We start from the raw sequence: 15,270 nt of genomic DNA, 5'->3' as shown, positions 1-15,270 counted from the left end.
ATGTTTAGCAGATTTTGTGCCCTAAATCTGGCTATTAGGGATTTTGATCACTTAGTGCTAAAAGTTAAATGCCGTAGCTGCAGCAGTGTCCAGTGGCGATCTCAGGATATAGTGGCCGCTATTGCCAGTGATTTAAAACTTTTGTTGTTAGGGAGATGCTACGGCACCCTCTCTAGTGAGATAATATCTCAAACAAATCTGAGCCATTATTTTTTAGACTTTTTAAATTAATTAATTGATTAATTAGTCTGAGAAAGGAAAATGTTATTCTCAAATCCCCCTTATCACGGCATGCATACAGTGTGATGCTAACATACAAATTTTTTCTTTAAAAGTGGTGAAAACCTTTTTTATGATACATAGTCAGACATCAAAGTTGTACACCGGTCACACGTTATATACTCAATTAAAAAAATCTTATATGTGCTGTCGCGTATGTAGATCAAGAACTTATACAAGCATAAAAAAAATGATCATGGTCATGTACGCACATGGATTTGGCAATGAGACATTCACGGTCACGTATACGTGATTTGGGAAAGAGATTACATGCAAGAAAAAAAATGCTCACAGCAGATGGCCAGCATGGGAGAGACGACCTGGCAGGGTTCCTCCATGATGGGACGATGTTGCCAGTAGGCATCAGGAGGGATTAATCGGTAAGTGCTCCTGAGTGACGCTAGTCCGACATGAGAATCTCTGGAGGAGCAACTGCAAGAGCAAAACCTGTGGGGGAATGCACTTGAAGACAATGCACTTGAGGACAAAAACGTGACAAGGTTAATCCCAACAGACGAAGAAATTGTCTTCCCTTTAGATAGAATACAAAGTGGAGAGTAGAGATACAGTAGTTCTTGGTTGATTGGAGACGAACAATGATAGTGTGCAATAGAGTAACTACATTCCTCTTGAACTAAATCATGTTGTTACATATATTAATAATGCATCCATTTTACCACATTCTATATTTCCCACAAAAATGTGTTGGAGCTAGCGCTTTGTGACACTTTGACCACATTCTAATAATGCATATAATGTACCGTGGTTCCTACATGCACTACCGGATTCAAGACCTTTGCCGAGTGTCGGGGGCACTTGGCGAAGACCCAAAAACACTCGGCAAAGGGTTTGCCGAGTGTTACACTCGGCAAACGACACTCGGCAAACCCTTTAACGGCAAATGCTAGTTTGCCGAGTGTTTTTTATCGGACACTCGGCAAAGACGTTGTCGAGTGCAAAAAAAAAAAAACACTCGGCAAACTTTTTTTTTCAAAAAAATAAATAAAAAAAGGGAAACAATTTTTTAGAAAAAATAAAAAAAACAAGTCGTCGTCTTCTCCTCGTCGCGCCGCCACCACGCTGTGCCGCCGCCACGCCCAGGGCACCACCACGCGGGGGCCGGATCTGGTGGAGGCGGTGGAGGAGCGCCGCCGATAGATCCGCCACCAGGAAAGGGAGGGGGGAGAGTGCCGCCATGCCGGGAGAGGAGGACCGCGCGCCAGATCCGTCCGCCCGCGCCGGGGCCAGATCTGATGGAGGCGGTGGAGGAGCGCCGCCGGGAAAGGGAGGGGGAGGGTGCCGCCGCGCCGGGAGAGGAGGGCTGCGCGCCGGGGCAGGATCCGGCCTCCCCGTGCGCCACCGTCGCCGGATCCGCCCGCATCAGGGCCGGATCTGGTGGAGGCAGTGGAGGAGCGCCCCTGGGAAAGGGAGGGGGGAGGGTCCCGCCGCGCCGGGAGAGGAGGGCCATGCGCCAGATCCGTCCGCCCGCTTAGAGAGGAAGGGGGGAGGGCGCCACCTACGGGAAATGGAGGGGGAGGTTCCACCGCCAGATCTGGGGAAGGAGCGGAGGGGCCGTCGGCGGGGAGAAGGGGAGGGGCGGCGCGGCGCGTGCGGGGAGAAGGGGAGGGGCGGAGAAGGGGAGGTGGGTGCAGGCGCGGCCGGGGAGAAGGGGAGGGGCTGCCGGTGGGGAGAAGGGGAGGGGGCGGTGCGGCGCATGCGCGGAGAAGGGGAGGGGGCGTGCGGGCACGGCGCGGGAGAAGGGGAGGGCGCGTGCGGGGAGAAGAGGGGGGCATTATATTTGGAGTTTTGCTTTGCCGAGTGGCGGATGGGAGGCAGTCGACAAAGCTTGTTTTTATTTTTTTGGCTCTTTTTACACAATAAGTAGTTTTTTTCCCTTTGCCGAGTGTCCTAGATTTGGGCACTCGGCAAAGTTTTTTTTCATTTTTTTTCTTCTCTTTTTTTTCCCAGAAAAAATATTTTTATTTCTTTGTCTAGTGTCCTAGATCTGGGCACTCGGGAAAGTTTTTTTTTTCTTCTCGTTCTTTTCTAGAAAAAAGATTTTATTTATTTCCGGAGTGCAAAAAAAAAAACACTCGGCAAATCCCTTTTTGCCGAGTGTTTTTTTTTGACACTCGGCAAACCTCATCTTTGCCGAGTGTTTTTTTTTGCCGAGTGTTTTTAGCGCAACACTCGACAAATAGCTTGTTTGTCGAGTGCCCGAGAGAATACACTCGGCAAATTTGATGTTTTCGGTAGTGATGTATCAGTGGCATCTTGTCATGACGCTTACAAAAGCTTCTTCGATCAACGATCGATCACAATCTAAAATGGGCCGCACTTCCGAAATGTGCAGCAGGTGGTACAAGACCAACGATCTACACATGTTCAATGGCAATTTTTTCCTATCCTGGTGTCTCCTATTGCCATTGGCTCCTCACTCGTGTTCCATTGAAATTGCTCCAAAATCCTTTCCTACATTCCTGTGTGGACCTTATTTACAGAAATAGAACTTCTGTTTTGATGTGCGGGTGAAATTAAGCAACTGTGGAGTCTGCTATATACACATTCGACTTGAGAAGAACACAATTAAGTTATGGTTGGTGGAAAATTTATGACATGTACTGCCTTACTAAACCTCTTTACAGCAAATATATGATTAATGTACGTCGGAACTGATGTATATGGACACACTGATGTATGTTGACACGTTTGGTTGCAGCATTACGTGCCCAGGAAAAAAATGACGATTAATTTTAATTAGGATTCGAATTGGGCGAAGCTTATGTAGGTACTGTACAATAATATATGTATCGTGGTTTAATTACTTACTAGATAAAAATATAGGAACAATAATTCATCCAAAACAATGATATACTTGCTTAGTTCACTAATAACAGCTAGCTGGTCAGGTTCAACTTGATCGTTCCAGGACACTCTGCTCGAGAGGCTGTCCAAGGTCATATTACTACTTGACACCCACTAGTAGAGAAATGACATTTCATCCATTTTGATTTTGGGCTTTAGTCTCGGTATTTTTTACGTCCGGGAGTAAAGAAAGAATTAGTCCCGGTTGGAGCTACCAACAGGGACTAAAGGCCCCTGTCCTGGCACGCTTTCGTAGCAGGCCACCTTTAGTCCCGGTTGGTGTTACCAACCCGGACTAAAGGTCGACTTTTAGTCTGAGTTGGTGTTACCAACCCGGAGTAAAGGTCCTTTAACCTTTAGTCTACCAACCGAGACTAAAGAGTGACTTTTTAGCCCCGGTTGGTGTCACCAACCCGGATTAAAGGTCTCCCACTCGGGACTAAAGGTACCCCACATGTCAATTCAAAAGGAGAGTGTCCAGGACCCAGTCACATGTGGTGTACAGCTCAATTGGTAAGGAGTTTATGCGCGAGGAAAGAGGTCCTGGGTTCGAATCTCACACATCGCAAGAGAGGCATCCCTACAATTTCATTTATTTTTCTCCTGAGGATGGACCTTTAGTCCCAGTTATGTGACCCGGAGCTAAAGGCCAGGACCTTTAGTCCCGGATTCGTAGTCCCGGTTGGAAAACTAGGACTAAAGCCATGTCCCAATCGGGAAAACTGGGACTAAAGCCATGTCCCAATCGGGACTACAACCCATTTCTCTACCAGTGACCAAGCTAGGATGCTCCGACCGGCCTGCTGCTCACTTTCTGATATATGAGCACGTTTCGCATGATCGCATCCCTTAGTGCTTGTTTAGTTCCCAACCAAATTCCCAAAAAGTGCTACAGTACCTATCACATCGAATCTTACGATACGTGCATGGAGCATTAAATGTAGACAAAAAAAACTAATTGCATTGTTTGGTTGAAAATTGCGAGGCGAACGTTTTGAGCCTAATTAGTCCATGATTGAACACTAATTGTAAAATAAAAATTAAAGTGCTACAGTAGTCAAATTCCCAAAATTCACGAACTAAACACGCACTTATCATCGTGGCTTGTTTATTGCTTGGTTTCCAGGGTTTAGATCACCAGAACATGTGATTATAATACACGGTGCTCAGAAAATGCTCGCAACCGCTCTCTAACACTAGCAAGGCTAGCAACTAGCAGCCTTGCCAAGCAAGGCGAAGCGAGCTGGACGAGCAAGCCACCCAAGTACACCCTTATTTATTAGTTATATATCTTGTGACAACGGAGGGGCAGCGGAATAATCAAATTTAGCAAACTAATTTCTCACAAGCATATCATCGAACACCTTGTGTGCATGAACTAAAACAGCCCCTAAAATTAAATCTGTCAGACCATAGGCTGTCCAAATTTCCAACAACAATATACTTGCATCAATCAGTTCACTAGAACACCAATCCCCGTCATATCCAACTCAATATATCAAAGAACACACATATCCCTTTCATGCCAACATATCCATATAAACAACCTCTTCACATATGGAGCGATAGCAAGCAAGATGGTGACTTAATCAACATATATGGCAAAGAAAATACCAAATCAAAAGAAGACACCAAGATTTACATGGAACCCCTTGCGGGGAAAAACCACGGGCGATGGTGAGACGAATCCACTATGAGATGAAGCAATACACGAGGTGGGAGCCAACAAATGAGGGGAGGCTCCAAATCCCCCACAGATCTCTCTCTTTTACTAGTGGATTTGGTGGATCAAACTCCCTCTCTCTCACAATCTCCCTACCCCTAGCTCTCTCACTCTCTCCGTATTTTCTGGAAGAAGCAAATGAGCTACAGCGAGGAGAAGGGGAGCACACAGCCCCTTTGGGCTGGTGATGGTCATTTTGTTAAAGAGTGTTTGGGGATGAAGGATATTGCAAACAAGTCCTCCTTCCAATAATTGGAGCTGGATACCACATATCTCAAGCTTGGATCTCTCTTGCTTGCATTCCCACCTATTAATAATCCTTTTGGAACCATCACACTGTGAGGATTTCGGGCGAAACAACAAACCACGTGATGGAGCAGTGGAATTCAAGCTCACAGTAGCCTATTTCCTAGTGCCTACCATTTCTACACACAAAAAACGAGTTTCTAATTCCTCATCCATTGATGAGGCACCATGCCCTAATTTTTTCCTCCATTATCCACTCCTCTATCGACTCTTTGTGTTGACAAACTGATGAAGGTGTGTCTAAGGGGGGAAGTAGTTAAATGGTGCCTTTGGCGATGGGATGACATATATATATTCCACATAAATTTTCAGGATAAGGTGGACAACGAAATAAATTAAAACTGATATTTAAGTTGTCACATCTCTCAGAATCACACAGAACACCTTATTTATTGGAGCTTGTTTATTTTGGAACGATGGTGGATTTATGGATGAACTGAGGGTTGTTGGAGTTGACCCAGAAGATGGTGTAATGATGGTCCATCCTGAAGACGGTGTGCTGGTGATCATGTCCTGAAGATGGAGCTATACTAACTTTTTATTATGCAAGTCACCCTGGAAGCCCCGGTGCATGACCTATTTGTTTTCCAGCACTCTTTTGTTTTTGTTGCATTAAGTGTAGGAGTTGTTTGTAACCTACATGCATAAATAACCTGACCCATGAGTCCTACACCATCAGATGTTGCTTTGTTGATATAAATTATTACACCATCAATTACGTCAAATCCCGTTATTTCTGAAATTTAGTCTTAGTATAATTGTTCAACCAGGATGGACAGAACAAACATCAAATTGTTTCTTTGTCCAGTGAGTTAGTTGAAGCATGCTATGTTGTAGTGAAAATGCTAATCCAAGCAATGAGTAAGCCACTTGTCCAACGAATTTAACTGGCCTGCAAACTCCTAATCAATATACTATTATATAGATGTCTAAAACTCTGACTAAAAACTCTTGATTATAATAGATAAGTATTAGAGAATGTGTAAATGCCTAAAAACTCAGGAGGAACAGGCACCATGCACACTTTGCGTGAGAAGCTATTCCCTGATGTCTGCCACTCCAGTAAAGTGAAGTAGGGAATACATGTTAAATATTCTTTTGCATATGCTTCATCATATATAACTTGGCTCCTCATCCACTTTGTATTTGATTGTTGCTAGCTCAGTGTTCTTGAAAACTCAAGACTACATAAGGAACAAGTGTGTAATGTATGGTGCACTAGACAGTGCCAAATTTATAAGGTTACCCTCCAGGCATCAACGCTTACTATGCATTGGTGGCATTCAACCATATGCAAATATACACAGTGTAGAATAGATATGATAAACAATCCCAACCATTAGTCTGCATCCAATAGATATAAATGGAACATAAGGAGCTCACACTCTAGTTTCAATATAATCCTAAAGTATGTATGCCATGCATATCACTCAATTCGTATAATCTAGACCCACCACTATGCCAAACACTCCAATTACGACAACTATTGTACTAGTTTAGAGATGTCATATGGTCTGTCTATGTCTTGATGTTGCTCGTAGAGCAATGAGTTTGGATGGAGGATTGTAGCTAGCTTGCCAGCATGGTATGAGGATATGTGTTCTGAAAATACATAGTATTCTCTTCAGAAGATAGAAGCTATCGTCCAATTTATAAATAATAAGTTGCTAGTAATTTTATGCATAACTTGTTAGTAGACGCATGTCTCACCAAAACAGGATGATCATTTTGTTAAGCTCGATGTATAGGATGTAATATAATGGTGAAAAGCAAACTGAATGCAGACAGTGTACAAAAAAGTTATCATAGTGTAAAGTAAACAGTATGAGCGTGGTACAACAAATGGATAACAAGTTTCTAAATTAAGTGGTTAATAATTCACTATAGCAAGCATCACAGTACCCGAGTCCTTCGTACATCCTTATGGACAAACTGATCTGTCTATATAAATAGTTAACTGAAGCTGCAAGTGTGTCAGAGTAAATCAAGATCTGATAATCCATCATTACATGTGCTTCAAATGTTCTTCTAAGCCCTATATGGAAACTTAGTGCAAACAAGCATAGAAGATGAAGGTACAAACTCTTCTCAAGCTTGAAGTAGTAGGTTATTGCTTGTTGTAGCGGGCAAGAAAGCAGAGAACATGTCATTGTCATGGCACTCGATCTGCCCCTGCCCAATGACATTTTTTCCTATTCTGGTGTCTCCTATTACAACGTGCTGCTCACTCATATTCCATTCAAATTGGTCTAATCCATCCCTGCATTCCAGTGTAGACCATGTGTAAACAAGCAAAACTTCTGGTTTTGATGTGAGGGTGAATGAAACTGTGGAGATTTCTATATATATATTTGACATGGGAAGATGTATGACATGTATTTTTGTTTTTTTAAAAGAACTCAAATTATGGTTGGTGGGAAAATTGATTACATAACCTCCTTACACCAATTATATCATTACTCTGGCCATTGTCAAAACCTATGTATATGGACACGTTTGGTCGAATCATTACTAGAGGACTTCATTCTCCATCTATTTCAAAGGAGATTGTTTGGAGAGCATAAGGCAAATTAGGGTTTCATTCTCACTTGTCGCATCAGTTATGTGCTGCCAGTATTAATAATAGGGGAGGTGAGAGGTCGATCTTTACATAATTCATTTAAAATTTTCCTTACACTACTACAAAAACGATTTATAGCAGCGCCTTCCTTTTTTTTGTAGGAGCGGCTCTATATTGAGCCGCCCCTACAAATGGTTGCCAAATGAGCCGCCCTTACAAATGGATTTGTAGGGGCGGCCGGTGTTATCAGCCGCCCCTACAAATGGCCCAATTTGTAGGGGCGGCTCTATATCCAGCCGCCCCTACAAATCGGATTTGTAGGGACGGCTTAATATTGAACTGCCTCTACAAATAGACGCCGAGTATTAAAAATTAAGTACTAAAATTCAAATTTTGTAAACGACCTCGGATGGAGAAACAACCAAAATGAAAGTTGTAAATCTCAAAAAGTTATGAAACTTTGTAGTTGACAACTTTTTTATTTGAAATCATCTTATCAAGGAAAACTACGTTTGAATTTACAAAAACTTGAAATTTGATTTTTTTAAACGACCTCGGATGGACAAACAGTAAAAATGAATGTTGTAGATGTTGAAAAGTTATGAAACTTTGTAGTTGATAACTTTCTCATTTAAAATCATCTTATCATGAAAAACTACGTTCGAATTTCTTAAATTTGAAATTCAAGTTTTATAAGTGACCTCGGATAGAGAAACTACCAAAATGAAAGTTGGAGATCTCTAAAAGTTATAAAACTTTGTAGTTGACAACTTTTTGATTTGAATTAGTTTAGGGCCTCAAATAATCAATTTATGCTCAGTTTTGTATAATATGTGGAGAACCAAAATTAAATGTAAACACAAGTGATCGTGAGGTGCAGTGGTAGAGGAGTTTACGCGCGAACGAGAGGTCGAAAAAATGCTACAACGGTAGAGTGAGGGTGTGTGTGGCTGCCGGTTGGGACCTCCTCGGATTAAAAAAATTTGCTATTTTTTCCCTTTTTTGTTTTTTTCTGAAAATTAATTTGTAGGAGCGTCTCAATATCCAGCTGTCCCTACAAATCGATTTATAGGAGCGGTCTGAGAACCGCCTCTACAAATCAGCGATTTGTAGCCACTCTTTCATAGAGGCGGCTGGCAAAACCGCCCCTACAAAGGGTTATCAGCTGCTCCTAAAAAGGTTTTCTACGTAGTGTTAGTTTACTCAATCTTACTTGTTAGTTAGTGATCTTAGATAGATCCAACATATTCTCTTCACTTCGGTACCTATGCTTGTGATATTCTTGCTTGGCCTTCGCCTCCTATTCGTGATTGACTCCATGTGCGCAGCCTCCGGCGGCCTTCCCCAAATGTGGAAAGCGAACACATTGCCGGAGGCTCATAGCAAAAGGGTCTCTGCCGAGTGTTTAGACACTTTCACTACGGGATACTGTTTATTTACCGAGTGTGAGTAACACTCGGCAAATAGTGCTACACACTCGGCAAACTGTTTACCGAGTGCCACACTCGGTAAAGTGGACTTGGCAAACAACGACTCGGTGAAGTTATTTTACCGAGTGTCTAATATCGGCGCACTCAGAGCATAGAGTTACCGAGTGCTACAATGACACTCGGTAAACAATTATGACTTGACGGTCGTCAGCCTCCAAACTAACCGTTAACGGCGAGGTTTACCGAGTGTCACTAGCAGCACTCGGTAAATAAATTAGCATTTCGTGATTAAAACAATTCTGGAAATAAATTTTTTGAATAATGTTTACCGAGTGTAGCTCCTAACACTCGGTAAAAGAATAACCATTTTCGTGATTAAAACAATTCCGCAAATAAACTTCAGGAATAATGTTTACCGAGTGTTCCCACTCGGTAAAAAGTAGTCAAATATTTCCGAGTGGGGACGCCGCACTCGGTAAAAAATGGCACACTCGGCAAAATGCACAGAATCAGAACCAAATTGGTTCTGTTCGCTGTTTTACCGAGTGCTACACTCGGTAAAACTGACAGAATCTCTGTTTTACCGAGTGCTACACTCGGTAAAATATGTCCACAGAATTTTTTTTGTTTGTTTCAGTGCATATCCAGTCACAATGAGCAACAAAATCACAGGAAATTATAATAACATGACAGATAGGCAATATATATCACATATATGTCCACAAATGTCACATCCACTCACAATAACCAACATATGTCCACAAGCACCATGCAAAGTCCACAAACACCATCAACATATGTCCAAAGTCCACAAAGTTCAACCAAGTCCACAGTTCAACATACAAACCCATCAAACAAGGTCGGATGGCCTGTCACATGGTCGGAGGCCTGCGGAGAAACGGAGTCAAGTCTAGGTCTTGATCACCCTGCATATCGTTGTTCGATCCAGCTGTAGAAGGTCCCTAGAATGAGATTGCACATGTGAGTTATCTGGATCAAAGCAAATTCTAAGGTCTAAGCTGTGGTAGGTCAAACTAAGGTATAAGTCGAAGGTAGCTCTATATGACACAAAAGTGAAGAGTGCATCTAAGTGACTCACAGGAGTGCCGTCGCGCAGAGGTGGAGGCACCAACGGTATCATCGGTGGCGGCGGTGGAGGCGGTGGAGGCTGGCCCATGCTCTGAGAAAAACGGGCCATGTACTCGTACCAGTCCTTGTGCACCTGCTGGAAGGCCTCAAGCTGGGCCTGCACTCACGCCCTCTCCTGTGCCAACTCGGCCTGGTGCGACAGCTCGAGGGCCTGAAGCTGGCTCTGTGAGGCTTGCTGTGACTCCTGCAGGGCTTCAATCTGGGCCTACAATTATTTATCACATAGTTAGAATGCAAATAAAGAACGAGTAGAAAATGAATGGACAACGAATGCAACAGAACTAACCTGGAGTGCTACCACCTGGGGCTATGAGTGTGGGCGTATGGCCGGACTCGAACTCGTGCTCCGGGCTCTAATCTGGGCGAGTGTCTGAGTGTTGGCCGTGTCTATGGTGCTGTTGCCCATATAGTACCGCCCGTGTGGCTTACCTGGTCCCAACCTCATGACGATGTCACCCTCGAGGTCAGCGGTGCTCGGATCAAATTCTGACCCATGGATCTCTCTCGCCATCGCCGTGTACTCGTTGAGGCGCCTGTGCACGCTCGGGTTGCTGTATGCCTCGGGCGGGTCCTCCGCGTTGTAGACGAGGTCGGGGTCCTTTGCCTTGCCCTTGTGTGCCAAGGCATATGCCTTGAACGAGGCGCACTCCTAGCCGGGGTGGAACCGCGTCTGCAGGAAGAAGCACAACAATAAGATATTATGCATTCAGAAGTTAGCATAGCAACAACGAAATGAAATCTGCATACATATCTGGCTACATATTCCTTAAGGGTAGTGGGGCCTTGTTTGTGCGAGGAACCCTGCATCATCGCACGGCAACGTGAGCGTACGGCGTGATATTGCTCGTACTCCTCACTCAACCACTTGTCCACAATGGCCTCCCAGCAGTTGTCCATCCCCACACACCAAGCAGGAGGCACCTGCACGTACACGAGCACATGACAAATCATAAATCAATTTCAGTGCAATTAATCGCAGACGATGTAATCTCATGTTTACCGTCAAGTATTGCTCCTTAGTTAGGGGCAGGTGCACTGCCTGCGCTCTGGTGACTCTGTGTCCTCTGCGGGCATGGTAAATTCTTCTACACAGGAGCTTTGTCTCATAGAAGAGGTCCTGCACTCGGTGAACACAGACTCTGTTCACCACGTCATCCGCGTCCTCCCTACGTACTCCCTCCGCCAAGGTGTAGTAATCCTACAAGCAAATAAAGTCAGTAATATACAATTAATGTGATGTTATTATCAGCATAGTGCAATGAACACGTACCCACAGCTCTTTCATCACCCGGTCGGCCTTGCTGTTATAACACCTGCCAGCTCGATCAGTCTGATCGCTAGCGGCGTGCCAGTGGGACCACTTCATGGCGGGCTGCACAACACCATCGATCCTCACCATCCCAGGGTAGTTTGCCCTACACAGAAGACCCAGGATCCCGTTTACTTGGTGAGAGTGACTCCCTAGGATCACCATTTCCCAATCCCTACACAAAGTTATTGAGATTGAATATTAGTTTCTGTTATAACTTAAAAACCTGTGAAGTAGTGTTAACATGCAAAAATTACTTACTTAGTTCTGGAGGGTCGAATCACTGGCCGTCTCTGTATGGGTAAGTCTGGGAGGCGCGACGACCCTCGCAGCCAAACCATAGGCACCCCATTTTCCTCTGCCAGCAAGTCGGCATCCTCCTCGCGCTCAGCCCGCTCAGCCTCATCCTCCCTCCGTGCCTCCTCCACTGCCTCCGCTATCTCCTCCCTGGTCTCCTCCTCCTCATCCTCCTCCGTGGCCGCTACGAACTCATCGTCGTCGTCTTGTGGAGGAGGTGTCGGCTCTCGATGCCCTCGTCGTCGCCGTCCTCCTCCTCCACCCTTGGCTCCTCCTCCACCCTAGGCTCCACCTCCACCCTGGGCTCCACCTCCCTGGGCACGCCCTCGTCGTCGTCCTCCTCCTCCTCCCTGGGCATGCCCTCCACCCTCAGTCTGTGCACGCCCTCCTCCTCCACCCTGGCTGGACCCCTCGCCACCAGCCAGTAAGGTCATAACCGACCTAATCTTCCTGATTCCACCGCCCACCATCAATCACCTGCAACAAAAGGAATAAACTATCAGTACGCATATACAAAAGTAAATGTATCATACATGTATAAAAGAGATGCAAAATAAGTAAATGTATCGTACATGTATAAAAGAGATGCAAAATAAGTAAATGTATCATACATGTATAAAAGAGATGCAAAATAAGTAAATGTATCATACATGTATAAAATTGCCATAAGTACTACAGATCTTACATGTACTAGAAATAATCATCAAGATCATTGATAGGTGGGCCAAAAATCTCATCATCGCTATTGTCGATGTAATTATGATCGTCTCTCAAAGTCTCATCACTAGCGACACTGCCTGAATGGTGTTGCTCAAGAAATAACAAGTCCTTCACGTTGTGAACCTCCTCTCCATCATCCCCGTCAACAATGACCGTATCATTGTCTACTTCCATTGCGAGATCTACATCTAAGACAATCTCAAAACTCCCATCTAATCCTTCTTCTTGAAAGAACTCTCCGTCATATGTGTTTGCATCGATGTTATAATCATCATCGTTTGGGACGGGTACTTTACCATGCGGCGATACCTTGTACACCACATCATACGCCTTAAGACGGTCTTTGGTTTGGCACGGGTATGAGAGATAATAAACTTGCGTGGCCTGTTGGGCCACAATGTACACGTCGTCTCCTAGCAAGACGAATGACTTTAGAACTTCAACTAACCCAAGCTCAGGGGTCTTTATCACTTCTTTGGGATCAAACCAATGGCATTTGAATATGACAGGACGAAGAGGTACACAACCAGGAAACTTGAGTTTGTATATTTCTTCAATTATTCCATAGTAGTCCAACCCATCTGTGCCTGGCGTGAAAACACCGGTATTTGTGGTTCTTCGATTCGGCTGACTCTGCTCGTGCTGAGTTGTGTGAAAGCGATATCCATTGACATCGTACACAGAGAATGACTTGACCCTAAATTCAAATCCATTGGCAACTTGCCTCAACTCGGCACTCATAGACACGTCAGTTTTGGCCTGCTAGTTCAAGTAGGATGATTCATTATATATTTGTCGAGTTGAGAGTTAAGTACAAACAACAAATGAAATTGAACAGTACCTCCTCCTTGAACCAACAAATAAAAGTGGGATTTCGTTCTCCCACGCCATGTCTTAGAAGGGTTTCAACTTCGCTTCGGCGGGTTCCCTCCGTGAAGGACGATGGTAGAGGAGAACAAATTTGCTGTAACGGCCGTTAACAAGAGGGTTGGATGGGTGCATGCAAAATATTGACAAGAAAAGAAACAAGTTTATGTAAAACTTACGCAATGTACTGGGCCAACCTCTTCAAGGTTCCGCAACACATACAGCTGGATAGAGCGCCACTCTTCTAGGCTCAACATCTTCAAGGTAGGTTCACTTGCACTTCCGAGTTGCCCTCGAAAAAGGCTGAGGGTCGACTGATTGTCGACAGTATTGTAACGAGGGGGTGGATTATGCACGTTAGGAAGGTTGTCGGCATAGTATCTTGTTGTGAAGTATGACACCTCCTCCACAATGGATGCCTCTACACAGGAAGCTTCAATTTTGCATTTATTTTTGCATTTTGTTCTAAGAACCTTTAGGCATCGCTCAATTGGATAGCACCAACGGGCATGCACAGGGCCCCCCATTTTTGCCTCATATGGTAGGTGCAAGAGCAAATGTTGCATCGGATTGAAGAAGCCAGGGGGGAAAGATCTTCTCCAACTTGCAGAGCAACACCGGGGCTATTCTTTCCATTTCTTCAATCTCGGTCTGAGATATCTCCTTAGCACATAGCTTGTGGAAGAACATGCTCAACTCTGCCATCACTCGCCAGATGTGATCAGGGAAATAGCCATGAACCATCACCGGAAGAAGGCGTTCAATCCATATGTGGTAATCATGACTCTTGAGCCCTGTGATTCGCATGGTACTTAAGTTCACACCCCTCCTCCAATTCGCTGCATACCCGTCAGGGAACATCAATGATTGGAACCATTGAAGAACTTCTTTCTTTTGGGCCCTCGTTAGGACGAAGTCGGCCTTAGGCTTCTTCCATGACTTCCCGCTGTAAGGGAGGCAACATGTTTAGCTTTGGTCTATCGCACATCGTTGCTTGATCCAATCTAGCCTTGACATTGTCCTTTGACTTTTCCCAGTCCATGATTGTGTGAAGGACCGCCTCGGCGAAATTCTTTTCAGTGTGCATTACATCAATGTTATGTGGAAGAAGGAGGTCCTTAAAGTAAGGAAGCTTCCACAAGCACGACTTGTGTGTCTAGGCATGCTCTTTTCCGTATCCCACGAAGCCCCCCTTTTCATTGTCGACCACAAGACTATCTAACATCTCAAGAACCTGGGCACCTGTCATCATTTCCTGGTGCAGAGTCTTCCACTGTGACACCTTTTCGAAAGTTCTTCTTGTCTCTCCTAAATGGGTGGTCAAGAGGGAGGAATTGTCGATGTTTGTCAAACGAAGAAAACTTGCCCCCCTTCTCCAACCGAAAGAACTCCACAGCTGACTTGCATATCGGGCATGGCATCTTCGTGTGAACACACCAGCCACAAAATAACCCATAAGCTAGGAAGTCATGCATGGAATAATGGTACCAAATATGCATTCTGAAGTTTGTCTTTGTGAATCGGTCGTATGTCACTATCCCCTTCGTCCCATGCACGGACCAAATCGTCTATCAAAGGCTCCATGTACACACTCATATTAGCCCCCGGGTGTCCTGGAATTATAAGTGACAATAAAATATTTTGCCGTTGAAAGGCGATGCCAGGTGGGAGGTTAAGAGGGATGACGAATACAGGGCCAACATGTGTATGGTGAAGAACCCATTCCATAAGGATTGAACTCATCAGTTGCCAGTGCAATGCGTAC

At 44.6% G+C, this 15,270-nt stretch overlaps 1 protein-coding gene across 1 annotated transcript; it reads left to right on the top strand.

Annotated features, from left to right (window-relative positions):
• The first annotated feature begins 1,474 nt into the window (after positions 1–1,474).
• LOC136548261 (uncharacterized) lies at positions 1,475–5,690 on the top strand. Its single transcript, XM_066539857.1, has 2 exons — positions 1,475–2,068; positions 5,553–5,690. Exons 1-2 carry the CDS (start codon positions 1,475–1,477, stop codon positions 5,688–5,690), a joined length of 732 nt encoding a protein of 243 aa, XP_066395954.1.
• Positions 5,691–15,270: the final 9,580 nt, after the last annotated feature.

This window comes from Miscanthus floridulus, chromosome 4 (assembly GCF_019320115.1).
Source record: "Miscanthus floridulus cultivar M001 chromosome 4, ASM1932011v1, whole genome shotgun sequence".
In the NCBI taxonomy this organism is placed as follows: domain Eukaryota; kingdom Viridiplantae; phylum Streptophyta; class Magnoliopsida; order Poales; family Poaceae; genus Miscanthus; species Miscanthus floridulus.
The sequence above is the reverse complement of the archived record's forward strand: the minus strand, read 5'-3'. Positions and strand labels throughout refer to the sequence as shown.